The sequence below is a fragment of the Fragaria vesca genome, linkage group LG5 (assembly GCF_000184155.1).
Source record: "Fragaria vesca subsp. vesca linkage group LG5, FraVesHawaii_1.0, whole genome shotgun sequence".
NCBI classification, from domain to species: domain Eukaryota; kingdom Viridiplantae; phylum Streptophyta; class Magnoliopsida; order Rosales; family Rosaceae; genus Fragaria; species Fragaria vesca.
In genome coordinates, this window is record NC_020495.1 from 820,073 (window position 1) to 834,787 (window position 14,715).

Here is a 14,715-nt window from a genome sequence, read left to right on the forward strand (position 1 = left end):
CATCGAAACAAAACCACCATTGCCTGCCAAAGGAAAGACGCCCTACAACTAATTCGCTTATATATTAAGGTTTCTCAAATCCACACACACGCATAACACAGAAACTGAGTGCAGTATATATAGCCATTGATGAGTTTGAGAACCCAGAAAGGGAATAAGAGAAGAAGGAATAGATGGAGCATATGCCATGGATATCCTATAATTGCCATACTCCTCCTCCTTTTTTTATCTGAAAAGCTTGTTTCAGACATTCGAATTTCATGGGTCGTCTCTTTCTGATATATATCTTCCATTGCTTTCGTGGTTTAGAGATGATGCAGAGAAAGAAAGGAAGAAAAGGGCAAGACTAAAAGAAGAGATGCTTTCTCTCTTTAGTGTAAGTAACCTGGTCCTTGAGGTATATCCCATGTTATATTCTCTTCCCCTATTATTGTATGTTTTCTTTCTTTCTTGATTTTATTCCTTCTTTTCTTTAATGTTTTCGTTGTATTCAGACACCAGAAAATACATTGTATTCATTTTTATCAAAACCTGAAAGCATGCATGCAGTTTATTCATTAAGTAATTCAACATCGGATTCAACTCATTCAACCTAGAGTAGCAATAAGCCAACCTTCAGGCTCCACTTCATCCATACACGAAAATCATATTGAGCAGCCAATATGTTGTTCATCAATTACAAACTCCAAAAATATATGGATAATTATAGATGCACTGAAGAAAAATGATGCACTGATCGTTGTAATTTAAGTTTCTGTGTGTGTGTGTGTCAACAGACACTCCTATATATCATGAATATTCACTATATAAGTATATATGGCTCATCACTTCGATTCATCAGCAGCGAGTCTCTCGTTCAGTATTATCTGTCCCATGTACCTGCACCGTTATATGGAAAATGATCACTACAGAGTTAACTGAGACCTTCAAATGACCCAGGGGTAAAAAAAAGTTACGTACCTTCCAAGCATCATAACAGTGGCTTGAGGATTAGTCCCAGGTGAGTAGTTAAACGTGGAGCCATCGATGACCCTAAGAGCATCAACACCAAGAACCTTGTATTGCTGATCAACAACTCTCCCAACTTGGCATCCTCCATGGTAATGCCAGATGGTCATCACAGTGTCCTTACAGAACTGCTCCAGAGACCTCGACGAATTCTCATGTTTAGGCAGCAAATTGATGGGGGCTCGGACTGTATTGTTGAGCAGAGTTGGTATCGACATGTTGTCGAATCGGAAATTGGAGAATGCCTTTGATTCAACCAACTTTTCTATGGTTCGAAGGCCTTGAACACATCTCTCCAGGTCTACGGGATCTTGGAAGTAGTTGAAGGTGACAGAGGGGTTGTCGTTAGGGTTTAGGGTTTGGAGCTCCAAATGGCCTGTGGAAACTGGGCCTAAGATCTTTTCAAGGATGAAGCCTCCCTTAAAGGCTCTTTCATCAAGACTGTTCATGAACTCCACAGTTTCCGCTAGCGCTTCCGGCGTCCTTTGCTTTGGTGGCAATGTGGAGAGCTGGCCAATCTGCAAAATATGTGATAAAAAAATTTATCTATCATGACCATTAGAAACATCCAAAGGACGTAGAAAATTTCATTTTCTGTTTCGTAGATACCTTAGGAGAGAGCATCCCGTAGTTCCTCGGAGAGAAGTTTTCACCTCCGGCGGCTTCAATGTAGCTTCCGAAGCAGGTGATGCCGACGACTTGGATGAGCGACACCTCGACGGGTCTAGGTGAAGGCACAAAAATGGCATTCATGGGGTTGTCCGACATGCCTTGGCCAACCATGGGTTGGTTGAGCACGACGGTGATGTTATAGGCCTTAAGGTGCTCTTCAGGGCCTACTCCACTCAACATCAGTATCTGTGGGCTTCCAATTGCCCCGGCTGATATAATGATCTCGTTATTGGATCCTTCCTTGAGGTATGCTTTGTGTTGGGCTCCAGATGCGTCTCTAAACGCCACACCATGGGCCAGTGGCCTTGTCTTCCCTGCTCATAGTTTTATTTTTAACCAAAAGAAGTAGGTAAATATCAAATAGTAAACATTTTTTTTACTAGTGAAGTGTTCATAACAAAGGGAAAAGATGAAAATGATGAGCTCAAACCTCTTGTTCTGAACAAGATCTTATGGACAGTGGCGTGCAAGAGTACAGTGAGCCTAGTGGAGTCAGCGTACTCTAGTAAGTCGGCAGCGGTGTGTCTATGCCCCTCAACATCAAAAATGGTTCCTCCAACTTTGGTGCCATAGATGTGATCGTAAGTGAACCCGTTGTTTGGTACCACACCGGCTTCCAACAGACCGTCACGCACTGCAGACTGCCACCCTCGAATTGGTGGCCGGAACGCCACAAGCTGCTCCACCCATTCGTATGATTGGTTTACTAATCGTCCGTCCCAACCCGCCTCCCTAATGCATAGTATGTTTGATTATATTAGTTCTTGTTTGAATCTGTGATCCGCAATTTTTAAACATAAACATCTAACGCATTTACCATATAGTCTCTATTAATATAGAGGCATCAGTCTAGCTACATGCATATAGTACATATGTTGATATGCACCTGACATAATCTGTGGCAGCGCGTGTGTAAAATCCTGCATTCAGGCAGCTTCCGCCGCCTAAAACACGAGCGCGAGCGTTGATAACACCGTCTTCAGAGACAAACCGTTGGGAGGGGGAGGTGGGAGAAAGATCAGCGAGTGATGCCCCAAAGGCATCCAAATTGGTAATGTTAGGGTTGCCATAGGGTGAGACGCCACGTTCGAGTAGCAAAACACTGGCGTTTTGGGAAAGAGTGGCAGCCAAGGGACATCCGGCGGTGCCTCCACCCACTATAATGTAGTCGTAGTATGATATGGCTGGGGCTCTTCTTGCATTGTGCATGAAGGTGAAGTTTGGAGCTGTAACGAAGAGAATAAAACCAAGCGTACGTACGTCTTGAGAAATCCCATTCATATATCACAACTAGATCGATAACCAGAAAAGCAAGTGTAAGATATTTACACAATTCTAGTTAGTTGAAATACCTGTGTCGGAGTTGCAGAAGCCAAGAAGGAAGAGAATTGCAGCACCAAACACCAATCTGCAGCACCCAATATAAGTATCCATTATGTTCTTCTATTATCTATATCTGATGATTCTGATCTCAGATAGCTTCAGATAAGTAGTATATGAGTAGTAATACAGTACTCCTCAAGAACTGAAGAAAGAAAGAAAGAAGAAGGTAGCTCAAACCTTGATGCCTTCTTCTCCTTTTATATACACAACATAGTTCAATCAGGGTCCAACGATCTCGGGCTGTGGTGAGGAAACAAGCTCCGAGAAATTACAGCTCTATTAGTGCGCATTATGCATGCCGCAGAAAACTAAGGCAACCAAAGATTCAAGAAATGCAAAAGATATGATACTACTTCACCTCACATACAATTGAAGCGAGCTAACGCTTAGCTCGCCTTTATATACTTGTAGCTGATTTATAGGCCAAAGCAGTTCCTGAAGTGAACTACGTACCAAGTACCACACAAGAGTTTACTTAGCTTCACATGCTCTTTGGCTAATTCTTTTAAAGCGTTTCAAGTTATGGTCCTCTTCGTTTCTTGCATGTACACGTTTTTCTGTAGAATAATCCAGCTCCTGTAAACTGATACAAATAAATGATTTTTATTTTCTGTGCATGGGATCCAATTCCTCTAAGGACCTGCATGAATGTCAAGATAAGGAAATAATTTATTTTCCTTTCCGTACTGATTTGGAATGGAAAAGGTTTTGGTATTTCCATGTAGGTGTTTGGTTGATATTGTAATAAAATTAGTAATTCATTTCCATTCTTATTACACAATATTTAATAAGTCATAATAATAAAATTAAAAGCTTTAATTTCCAATAACACCTTTTTATTAATTGCATATGTGATCTATTAAAGGGAATATAAACTTTTCAAATGGCTACTTTATGTAATTTACCTTTAACTGTGGGAATGAAAATAAAATATCACCCCTCACTAGGTAATTCAATTCAGGCTTTATGACGGAGTCAATTTCCGGTCATATCTCATTTTTTGTTTCCTTTCCAATCTTTATTTACAACCAAACAACACAATATAATGAAAAATGAAACTAATTTCATTTCCATACTATGATTTCCTACCATACAAACGGGGCCTAAATTGTTTGGTAGGAAGTAGGATGCAGTTAATGGCACCAAAATATTTCGGGGGTCTGCTAGGGGTGTGACTGTGTGAGTGTGACTGCTACTAGAGATAATTATTCTTGCCGGTGTATCCATCAATCATATAGTATATGTACGAGTGGTATTCAATTTTAGTCACTCAACTACGACTGAATCGAAAAAAATGTCCAAAGTGTCGATTAAGTCATAGTTGAGTGACCGTGATAATTTTATCATAAAATGTAAAGGTGAGTGGTGACCGATACCTCGATCTGTTTGCATCCATAGCTTAGCATTAGCGTCCCGGAAACTATATTTGGAAGCCAGACAGTGGCCGACCTTTCAATAACCAGATGGCGCAAATTAGAGTTACTGACCCACTTTTGCATTCAGATGATAATTAGATAGCGTCATTTACAGATACCAAAGAAGAAGCTGGTGGCAATTATGATGAAAATTGTCGACAGATCGAGGGTCCATGATGTTCCACGGGAGCTGCTGGTGGTGGTGGAATTGTTCAGGTTGCTGGTTAGTACGGTGGCCATTGCATCTTAGAACCGGTGTTGGTCTTGGCCGCGTGTGAAATTTGACGAATTGTATCTTTAGAATTTGGAGGAATACATAAGATTCGAGTCCAAGCTGAAAAGTCTCAATGAGAATATCAAGTTTGCATGTACCTACGTTTTATTCTTCAGGTGGTGACCCAATGAAGCAGTGGGTTTCCTAACCCAAAAAGAATACCAATTGATGATAAACAATGACCTAGATTCTAAACATATACACAGCTGATATACCTAACAAGGCCACAAATTTTAGGTTCCAAAATGAGGAATTGACTCAGATTTCCAAGGATTGACCAATTTTGATACAAGCTACAACGGGTGTAGATCAATAGAGAGAGTTGTAGGTATAGCAGGTGGCGACAATGGATGTGATGCAAATGAAGAGGGAAGGAAGTAATGTGACGTTCAAGAGCTTACTGTCCCCCAAGTATCCAGCCAGAGTGATGGTGCCATCTGCAACTACTCGAGCGAGAGTCCCAGCTTCTGTTGAAAGTAATCCTCCATTGTAAGTTCCACGGGAAAGCCTCGATGACATGACCCTAGATAAAAGTGACAAGTTCACACCTGCATATGATAGATCATGATATGAGTTATTGTTCATCTGCACGACATTAGAATGCATCAACTACTGACATTACCATTTGGTGAAATCCAGTTTCCTTCAGACAAAGAAAGTTCATATTATTCTTTTAAATTAAGCAAAAACAGATGTTCAGCAAATCCATAAAATTGTGGAGATCCTTGAACTGTATGGTGAATAAGTCCTATTTAACTGATCCTAACTAGAAATTAAGTAATTAACTGAACCAAAAATAAATTTAATGAAATAAAAATATCACCTTCAAGTACTTCAGCTGAAACAAACATGATGAGTCCGGAGACTACATATTGTGCCACAGTGTATGGAATTATTACGTTGAAGCTTAAAACTATGCCTAAGAAGACCAGAATTTCAGATGCCAATAAAATTTGCCTGCAATTGGGTCAACAAAGGATCAAATCCATCAGCAAGCAGTAAGAATATTTATGGAGCTTTCAACTAGCAGATTTTAACTGAGCATCATAAATAGAGAATGATGAAAGTAATTCTCCCTCTGAAAATACCTGTCTTCAAACATGTTGCTGATGTAGCTCCCGACCAATATATTAACCGGAAGAACAGTAAGCCCAAGAGATGCAAGAAAAATTGCGACTGAGCTAGTAGACCAATTGAAATAGTATGTGGTCACGACACTAGACTCAGAAAGTAAAATCTCCATTGCGTACTTGAGCATGAAATATATCAATAATTGAACCTGATGAAAACATATCAAAATTGGCAGGGATAAGCTCCAAAGAATTTCGAATATTTAGAACTGAAATTCACTGTATTAAAATAACAAACTAGATGATATCAATTCTCCAGTGTATATCTGTATTTTCTGGTTATAATAAGTAAAACAATTTCAGATATGAACATCCATTATCAATTCAATTCCACAGTTAAATGAGGCATTTCCTACTGCGTTAAAGTAAGCAGATTCTCCGATTCTTGCCATAATGCAAATGCTACAAAATTTATCACTGTATAAGTTTCTACTTTTGTACATCATAGATGTAAGTGTATAGTAACACTAAATTGACCAATTAAATATGCAATAGGTTCCCTGATTGAACCTCTTGAGAATTGTCCATGCAACATTGCTATCACGAAAACAGTTTCAAGTCGATAGATTTTTCTTCAGTAACTACTGATAAGCACAAAATTTAAAGGCATAATGAATTCAGGAAGCTCATATGAAATTCCAAATCAGAGAGATACCTTCACTGAGGGTGTAAGTAGTCGATATGCTGATCCAATTGAAGTAGCTGGTCTGCGAGACTCATCAACAGCTTCTTCGCTTTCATCAATATCAAGATCATCATCTTCATCTTCGTTCTTGTTTTCAGAAGCAACGAGTAATGGTTTTTTAAGACCTTTCTCGAGTGCATCATTTTCTGCTTGTCCTGTCAAATGGGAATTCAGGGTCAAATTAAAGTGAGTCCAATACTTCACAAAAAGCTTAAGACATAGGAAAAGGCTAAATGGTAAATTTTCACAAGACCAACCAACCAATTAAGAGACATACCTCCATTTGTTTCCACAGGAGTGTCTTCATCTTCACGTACAGGTTCTTTAAATGAGATGCAAAGCCATATTAAGTATAGAAGCCAAGCTACAGCCATAACCCAGCCAGGCAGAGTGTCTTGATTGAATGTAAGCTTGTAAATCTTAAAATCAGTCTGAAGCAAGCCAGCAATTGCAGGACCACATGCCATTCCAAGGGCACTAGCACTAACAAAACCAGCTGATGCCTGCATGCGGATTCTAAGTGGTACACAATCACTGATATAACGCCGGTTTACAGCTCGAGCAGAACCAAATCTGAAAATTAGAAGGCAGAACTTCATCAATTTGTCTAATGAGATAGAAAAAATGAGCTTCAAAATATTATTGCATTACACTATTCCTAGCTCATAGTTTAAACTATATCCTCAAAAAATAACACATTTTGCAGGATAAATGAGCTTCAAAATCTTATCACTGCATCCTCAAATCAAAACACATTTATTTGCCTAATGTACAAGAGCATCAGGTCTGGTATACATCACAAGCATCCAATATTTCTTTATCCTAGGCAGAAAAACAAGATAATGTCTGCAAAATTTTGCAAAGAGCAAGCAGCTGTAGTTGTTTACTAGTAACAGATCCAACTCTGTTCAAATATTTGCAAAATGAAAGTTTATCCATCACATTACATTAGTCAACTTTGTTCCCCGCTGTATGCAAAACCAAGGGATGCTCTTTTTTTTTTCGTCATCTATAACCCGAAATCAAGAGGATCAAGTCTTTCAAGGTTTGTAACTTTCACTTTAAATGATTAGCAGTGCTAAATTTCAGAAGAAACAAGCCATCTTTTACACATCAAATATTGGGCCTTGCCTATTTCCAAGTTCAATCAAGGTCTAACCTATAACAAAAGTTTAGTCTTTGCAGATGCTTCCTTTAACTGTCAAAGAGTAGAGCTGCGAGAATTATGCTACATGGTGATTGTAGCTGAGCAGCCACAATATGGCAAAGCTGAACAGAATTGAAACTTCCTAACTCACTACTTTGAATGGAATATACTGTCTATCCAAAAGAAGAATCAGATGAACAAGAAATAAAATTACTTACCCACAGAGTAGACGACCAATCAAAAGTACCCATATTGAATTAAGATCATAAGCCATCGCATACAAGCCATTTCCCGCAAAAAGAACGATACTGCTAAATACAAGAGGCTTGAAGTATGATCTATTTGACCATGCACTAAAGTACACTGAAGAAAACACCTGTGCAACAGCCATTGCTCCAATGACAACACCACAAACTGTTGCTGCAGCTCCAAGGCTGATGGAGTAGTCATCTGCTGTCGGAACAATGATGTATGTATTGACCATATAAAGAAATGTATTTGCCAAGTTTAAGAGAAGCGAATTAAAATGGTATCTCTGATCATCAGCTTGTTCCTCAACTGGAGTAGGGAACTCTTCTTGCAAAATAAGTGCATGTTGTCCCAAAAAGCTTAGAAAGTTTGTTGAATGGGTCAACCTGTCCACAGCTGCTTTAATAGAATCAACAACAGGATCCTGCATGTGAATTCTAACAAATATTACTATACATCATTAACAGTTTGTTTCCAGCTGAAACAATAGTATCATAACCCATGCAAAAATACATATAGAAATAAGAAATCTTAAGAGCATCAATCAATAAAGAAACCTGGAGAGGAACAGAAGGTTGATCATATATTGATAAGTAGCTTCCTTGTCGGTCCTGAAGTTCATGAAGATTTCGAGAGACAGCTCCCACAACAGCCCCTACACCCTGCAAGAGCATTAAGCAGGTACAGATCATTTGGTTGAATGTACGCAATTGCTAATAATATGCTGACAATCTTAGTAGCTACATTATGTATTCTGATATTTTTTTCTTGCCCGATATTTGCATTATTACCATTGCACTCAGAATATACATGAATGGAGACAGCAAAATAGATCTAGCTTTAAAGTTTTAAAATGTGTAAAATGACAAAGGGGAGGAAAAAGCCTCTGGTGTAAAAATATTACCACATGCTTAAAGACTTGCTGCAGCTGTGAGTAAGGATGATTAGCACGAGTTTTAACGTAGTAATCAGTGAACCTATACCCAAAACGTTTATCAAACTTCTTCAGTATTTTACGCAGGCCAATAGCATTTATCTCGACAAAAAATAGAAGCTTCAGAAGGTCTCGCCCCACTTGTCTATAAGCTTCTCGTAGTTCAACTATTTGGGAAATATCAGGTTGCTGTTGAAGAGCATCATGTCGTTGTCCAAGCTTGGCTATCCTGCTAGCAAGTAACCCTTGTTGTTCCAACATGAAAAGGACGATCGTCTCTATCTGATATTATAAAAAGACAAGGGAAACAAATTTATTACATACCTTCCATGAATATCAGTATGACTCAGATTGTCCAGGAAAAATAAGTCCGAAAAAAAAGGTCAAAAAAGGGTATAGAGAAAAACATAGTACACGACAATCTCTCTGTGTATGCTACTTATCCAACAAACAAAAGCCATAGAAATGCCTAGTCTAAGTGAATGCTCGGGTGAACATTCTGTAGACAAGGGTTGAAAAATGCACATACAGAAGCCACATAAACTTATATGCCCCAAATGAGGCTGTAACTAGCTTTCCCTGTCTTTTTCTCCAAGGGAATATTAAAGGGGAAAAAGGAAAGAACCATAGTCAATAAATGAATTTATTCAAAAAACCTACCAGACATTACTAGGTACTAGTGAATAATTAACACTCGTAAGAATTTCAATACCGGCAAAGTAACATACATGATGCCATTTCAAAGATGACAAGAATATGAGAAATGAGTGCACAGAGCAATCAAGTATTACACCACGATGTAATTCCTCTCTTCTTTTACGTATTGATGAACAACCATAGACGACAACACACCTGGTTATCTAGCATCATTGAAAAATCCTTTAGGACATGGCGCCGATCTAGTGTTCCATCTTTAATTTGTTGAGCATAGCGTTTCACTTTTTTCTTCATAAGTTTGTAGTTGATGTAATACCTGTAAGAAAATGAAGCAGGCTATGAGCACTCATCTTACAGATATAGACATACACAACTATTAATAACCATGTATGATACTGCCCTTAACACTCTATATGCATAAAAAGAGAGAACTAAGGAAATATTGTAAAATGGCAGTGAGAACAATGATGTCAACTTAAAAATACAAATGTTCACGCAGATTATCATATCTACTCCACAAAATGATATCTTTTTTACAGAATTGGTTAGAAGACCATGTATGATGTATCAACATTCATCTCAAAACACCATTTTCCCTTTTGATGTGTGTTAAACCTTTTAACACACATCATATTGTCATCAGTCAACAGAGAATGCATCACTTTTTATTTTAAAACAAAACAATAATGCTAAGAAGACTTCAATATACATGAGCAAAAAGAAGTCCTCATTCAAAGAACCAAAGCTGTAGTAAGACCAATCGGACGGAAAACTATCAAAGAATGTCATCAACTTAGACCCTGTCTCTTTATAACCCTTTCTTTTACTCTCTTACCATTACACAAGAGCAAATGTTCCAAGATTTCTGCCAGAATGCATCTAATACTAGCAGACACGTATATATAAAAAAAGAAGGCAATAATAGAAAACAAAACATACCCCTTCCATTCTTCAATCTGTCTTTCCTTCAGCTTTTTCCCAAAGGCCACCATTTTTCACTGCAAAACTAACGAAAAGATTAGCGAGAATGAAGTTTAATGTAAATATAAAATATTCTTTTCAAACTCAACACATTTAACGCAAGTAGAAAAAAAAAAAAAAAAAAAAAAAACAGAGAGCAATTGCTATACAAAATGCTAACACTCAAATCCACACACTCTGTTCTCAACTACAAAACTCATCCAAATTTTCCCAACCTTTCAATAATCCACATACTCTGTTCTCAGAAACCACCTAATTTGACCAAATCCACACAAAAACAATCACACACTCCATTTGAAAATTCCAAAACTATAATAAGCTTACACAGATATCAAAAACACACTCATCTTATCACCACCAGAAAATTAATAATAAAAACTAGTTAGAGATTAATATAATAATCATGCATAAACTTAGAGAGCATGAAAATTTGATTCACCACCATAACAGGAAGCAAAACTCAAAGAAATCCGAAACAAGAATCCGATTGAGGACTCATGCACAGCTCACAAATCTCAATCCGGAATCTCGTTCCGTTCTTGCTTTTCCGGCAACCGAAGCGAAGCACGATTCCGGTAAGAATCGCAAAGATGAACACACACACATACATAAGCTCGCATTCGTATAAATACATCAAAATTGGACTCACCGGAGCAGAACGAAGACTTAGATGACCATCAACGAACAAGAGAGGCGGAGGAGCTGAGCAGAGAGAGAGCACCACCACGCGAAAAACGACGAGGCGTTTTCGAAAATGGAGAGAAGATGAGGAATTTGGAAGAGAGGAAGGAAAGGATGAATATATATGTGAGCGTGGCTGAGTGGACAAGTTGATCGGCGCCAGGAGACTCGTCGTATTTGGTTCACAGAAAAATTCGGATCTTTTAATTGTGTTTGGGGATACGGTTGTCATTTCATCGATTGGGCTTGGGCTGTACGGGGAAGAAAAATATAAAAAAGGGTACTGTGGCTGTGTGACTGGACAGGGGCCCACAGGGGTGTGGGTGTCAGATGGGATCTACACTAATCTATATAGTAATTAGAGAGAGAGAGAGAGAGTAATCAGTGGTTGGTGTTACACGCAGCTAATCTTTACAGGGGAGATAGTTTTGGTGTGGGGTGTGGGCAGATTATCTGGATCCGATTTGGCATTTAAGAATTTATCGATCGAGTTTTCAAAATTCTTAAATAGCGTTAGTAGATCAGACGTGTCACGTGACAAGACAACAGAAGATCAAATTAAGACACATATATATGTACATAAGTACGTATTTATGTGGTATGAATCTCAATGATAAGATTGTTGCACATTTGCTCTTCGATCGGCTTTATTGCCAACGAGGGAGCGAGTGTGGGACTGCAAATGTTGAGCTATAATTTTGCCCCATTCCAATGATAGTTCATAGTTGTGAGGTTTCATAATAATGATGTAGCTAGGAAAGAAAAATGTCACGTCAATTTGAGCACCACCATGCAACGTTACCTACTATTCCATGCAGATTTTGGAAACTTTGGTAACCTTGTACATCTAGTTACACATCAATTCTAGCCCTAAATGAATGCATGCCCTACTGCCCTTGATCTTCATGTGCACACTCGGACCACCATGCCCTGATGCTCACAATGTGATGTGGAAGACACACCGGATGCCAGTCATTCAAAAGGCAATATCGTTTTCATTTTACGTTTAAAACCTGCTTACACTAAACTGACATTACTAGCAAATGAGCATCTTATTAGCCGAAAATGCACAAAGCAATGATGATAAGTTAGTTTGTCCGACGATTTACGCCTAAACGACATGTACGCAAGTACTCGAAATGGGGTAAGCAAACCCCTAAACGACAACACTTGTTGCCCACTTCATTAATTTACTAGTTAAACAGTAAAAAGGTTAAGTTAGTTTGTTGAGCTTACGTTGTAGTAAAAAAACAAAAGGACCCATATCTCTGACATCATTTGATTTAATAGAAAGGCTGCTCTTTAAGATTCTCGGAAGCACTGTCATTAGTATGGGGTAAATATATTTTACATGAAACAGTAAGAGGTAGTTTCACTTTCAGGTAAAAATTGTGAAAAAATAGACCAGACAGAATCTGAGTCTATGCAATCATATATGCCACTCACGTATCCAGATTTTGAAATCACTTTGCAGGATACGTGTATGAATTGACTTTTCTTATGTGTCAATGATTTTGCCCTATAGAATCCATCTACTTGTGTTAGATATTTCGTCACGAAAAGACTTCTATGTTTGTATGTGTATCCAATTATGAATCGTTTTGCATATGAGAAGAAAATCACATTAGTGGTGCGTTTCATTCTTACGAATAGATTTTTAGTAGAACAATACTACGTGAACCACATTTTTACAACATATATAGAACACGTTTTACGTATTAGCTTATGTATAATCACTCGATTGTTATGATTCACTAAGTGACGTGGCTGTGAGCACACCACACACCATAAGTACCAGCATACATAACACACATCACTCGATCAAAACGATTCGTTAGATAATATAGATGTGCCATATCAGCTCACACGTGATGTGGGCAGTATGTGAGATGTAAAAAAATGGTTTGATCACTGAGCATGATCGTTGTTGGTAGGCGACACAGAAGACTGTTAGGCGTGTTAGGCACAAGTACATGGACCTAGTCACAAGTACGCTACGCTTTTATAATACGTGCATCACATGATTAGCTTGATTACGCATTGTTAATATAAGATTGCATAGATCACCTATGTATAAGCTTAGAATGAGACATATAAATCGCTGTTCTAAGCATAAATATCTAATATAATTAATCAAGGGATCCCTTAATTAATCATAGAACAATATGAAAGCTATCAAATCTGATTTGCAGCATATATATTCAAAACAAACAAAACAAAACGAAATAGAAGTTTTAGCATATGCAAATTGCAAATTGCAAATTGCATACATATCTGATCGAGACTTTGCGAGTCATGGCGACCCGCTAGTTAGTTGTTGTTTTATGTACGAGTCAAAATTCCATCATCGATCATTCATATATAGAATTGGCTTAGCAATCCAAGCACATTGTTTAAGTACACTGTTAATCAATCATCTTCAACAACAAGAAGACGTCAACCATAAGCAATGAATTATAGATCTTAACCTAGCCGTGGAAGGGCTTCTATAATTTTCCCAGCACATTTTTACCAGTTAACTTGTAAACCAAGCAATTAAACCCGATCTCTTAAAGCTATATTATGCAGAACATACATGATGAGCTTGCCTTAGGGGTAATTTATCATTTTCTTCCTCTTTATGAGCAGAAATCAAAGGATCGGAGATCATAAGGAAGTTGATCGATGGTTATTGGGTTATTCATGAAAAGCATGCATATACATAATTATGCATGTCGCTGTTAGATAAGACTACGTACATTAGAGGAATTGATTAATACTAAAGTGTGTTAGAGGATTTGATTTTTCTCAATTAATTCCTCTCTATTCCAAGTTTCAAATTCTTTGGCTGCAAAGTGAGAATGAGAAGAGGATGTTCTTTAGTTAGGCTGCATGTCATGGTCAATATTAAGGATCGCATGCATTTGTTTCCAAACATAAGACTCTACAGAAGCTATTGAAAATTTGATCCCATTATTCCAATGAATAGCTAGCTAGGTTGATTTTAAGGTTATTTCATGATGATGTGAGTAGCTAGCTATAGCTAGTTAGGAAAGAAAAGTCAATTCCAGAACGATGAGAAATTAAACTCTGGTTCAGCATGCAATATATTAGCTACCATTCCACACGCACCATTCAAGAAACTTTGGTATGTCATAGCTAGACACACACACACACAAATGGTTAAACATCAATTCGAGCTCCCAAATGAATGCATGCCCTACTGCCCTTGTTCTTCATGTGCATATGCCTCTACGGTCGGACATACTCGTACTAACATGACGCAGAAGGTACACTGGATATGCATTCATTCTCAAGGCAATGTCATTTCTAACTTACATATTGTATGACGATCATGTGGTGAGTTGTAAATCAAAACGTTAGCCGATTGAATTAAAACACTAACCAATCGTGACGTTACAACGGCTTGTTTTTTTCTTTAATTAAATGAGAAAGAAAACAACTTAAAATATAATATCGTATAAATTAAGTTATCATCAATGCTCCCAGACTAAGAAAT

At 37.9% G+C, this 14,715-nt stretch overlaps 2 protein-coding genes across 2 annotated transcripts; both read right to left on the reverse strand.

Moving 5' to 3' along the window:
- Positions 1 to 824: 824 nt before the first annotated feature.
- On the reverse strand, positions 825 to 3,114 carry LOC101296575 (protein HOTHEAD-like). Its single transcript, XM_004300704.1, has 6 exons — positions 3,033 to 3,114; positions 2,567 to 2,906; positions 2,111 to 2,412; positions 1,618 to 1,994; positions 961 to 1,526; positions 825 to 879 (listed from the first exon to the last, which is right to left on the reverse strand). The coding sequence occupies exons 1-6, from the start codon at positions 3,112 to 3,114 to the stop codon at positions 825 to 827; spliced, it is 1,722 nt and encodes a 573-aa protein (XP_004300752.1).
- Positions 3,115 to 4,754: 1,640 nt separating this feature from the next.
- LOC101311961 (SPX domain-containing membrane protein At4g22990-like) lies at positions 4,755 to 11,265 on the reverse strand. Its single transcript, XM_004298685.1, has 11 exons — positions 11,185 to 11,265; positions 10,494 to 10,552; positions 9,750 to 9,870; positions 8,868 to 9,179; positions 8,521 to 8,625; positions 7,933 to 8,387; positions 6,845 to 7,140; positions 6,538 to 6,722; positions 5,841 to 6,031; positions 5,576 to 5,709; positions 4,755 to 5,300 (listed from the first exon to the last, which is right to left on the reverse strand). The coding sequence occupies exons 2-11, from the start codon at positions 10,544 to 10,546 to the stop codon at positions 5,062 to 5,064; spliced, it is 2,091 nt and encodes a 696-aa protein (XP_004298733.1). The 5' UTR covers positions 10,547 to 10,552; positions 11,185 to 11,265; the 3' UTR covers positions 4,755 to 5,061.
- Between the last annotated feature and the right edge of the window lie 3,450 nt (positions 11,266 to 14,715).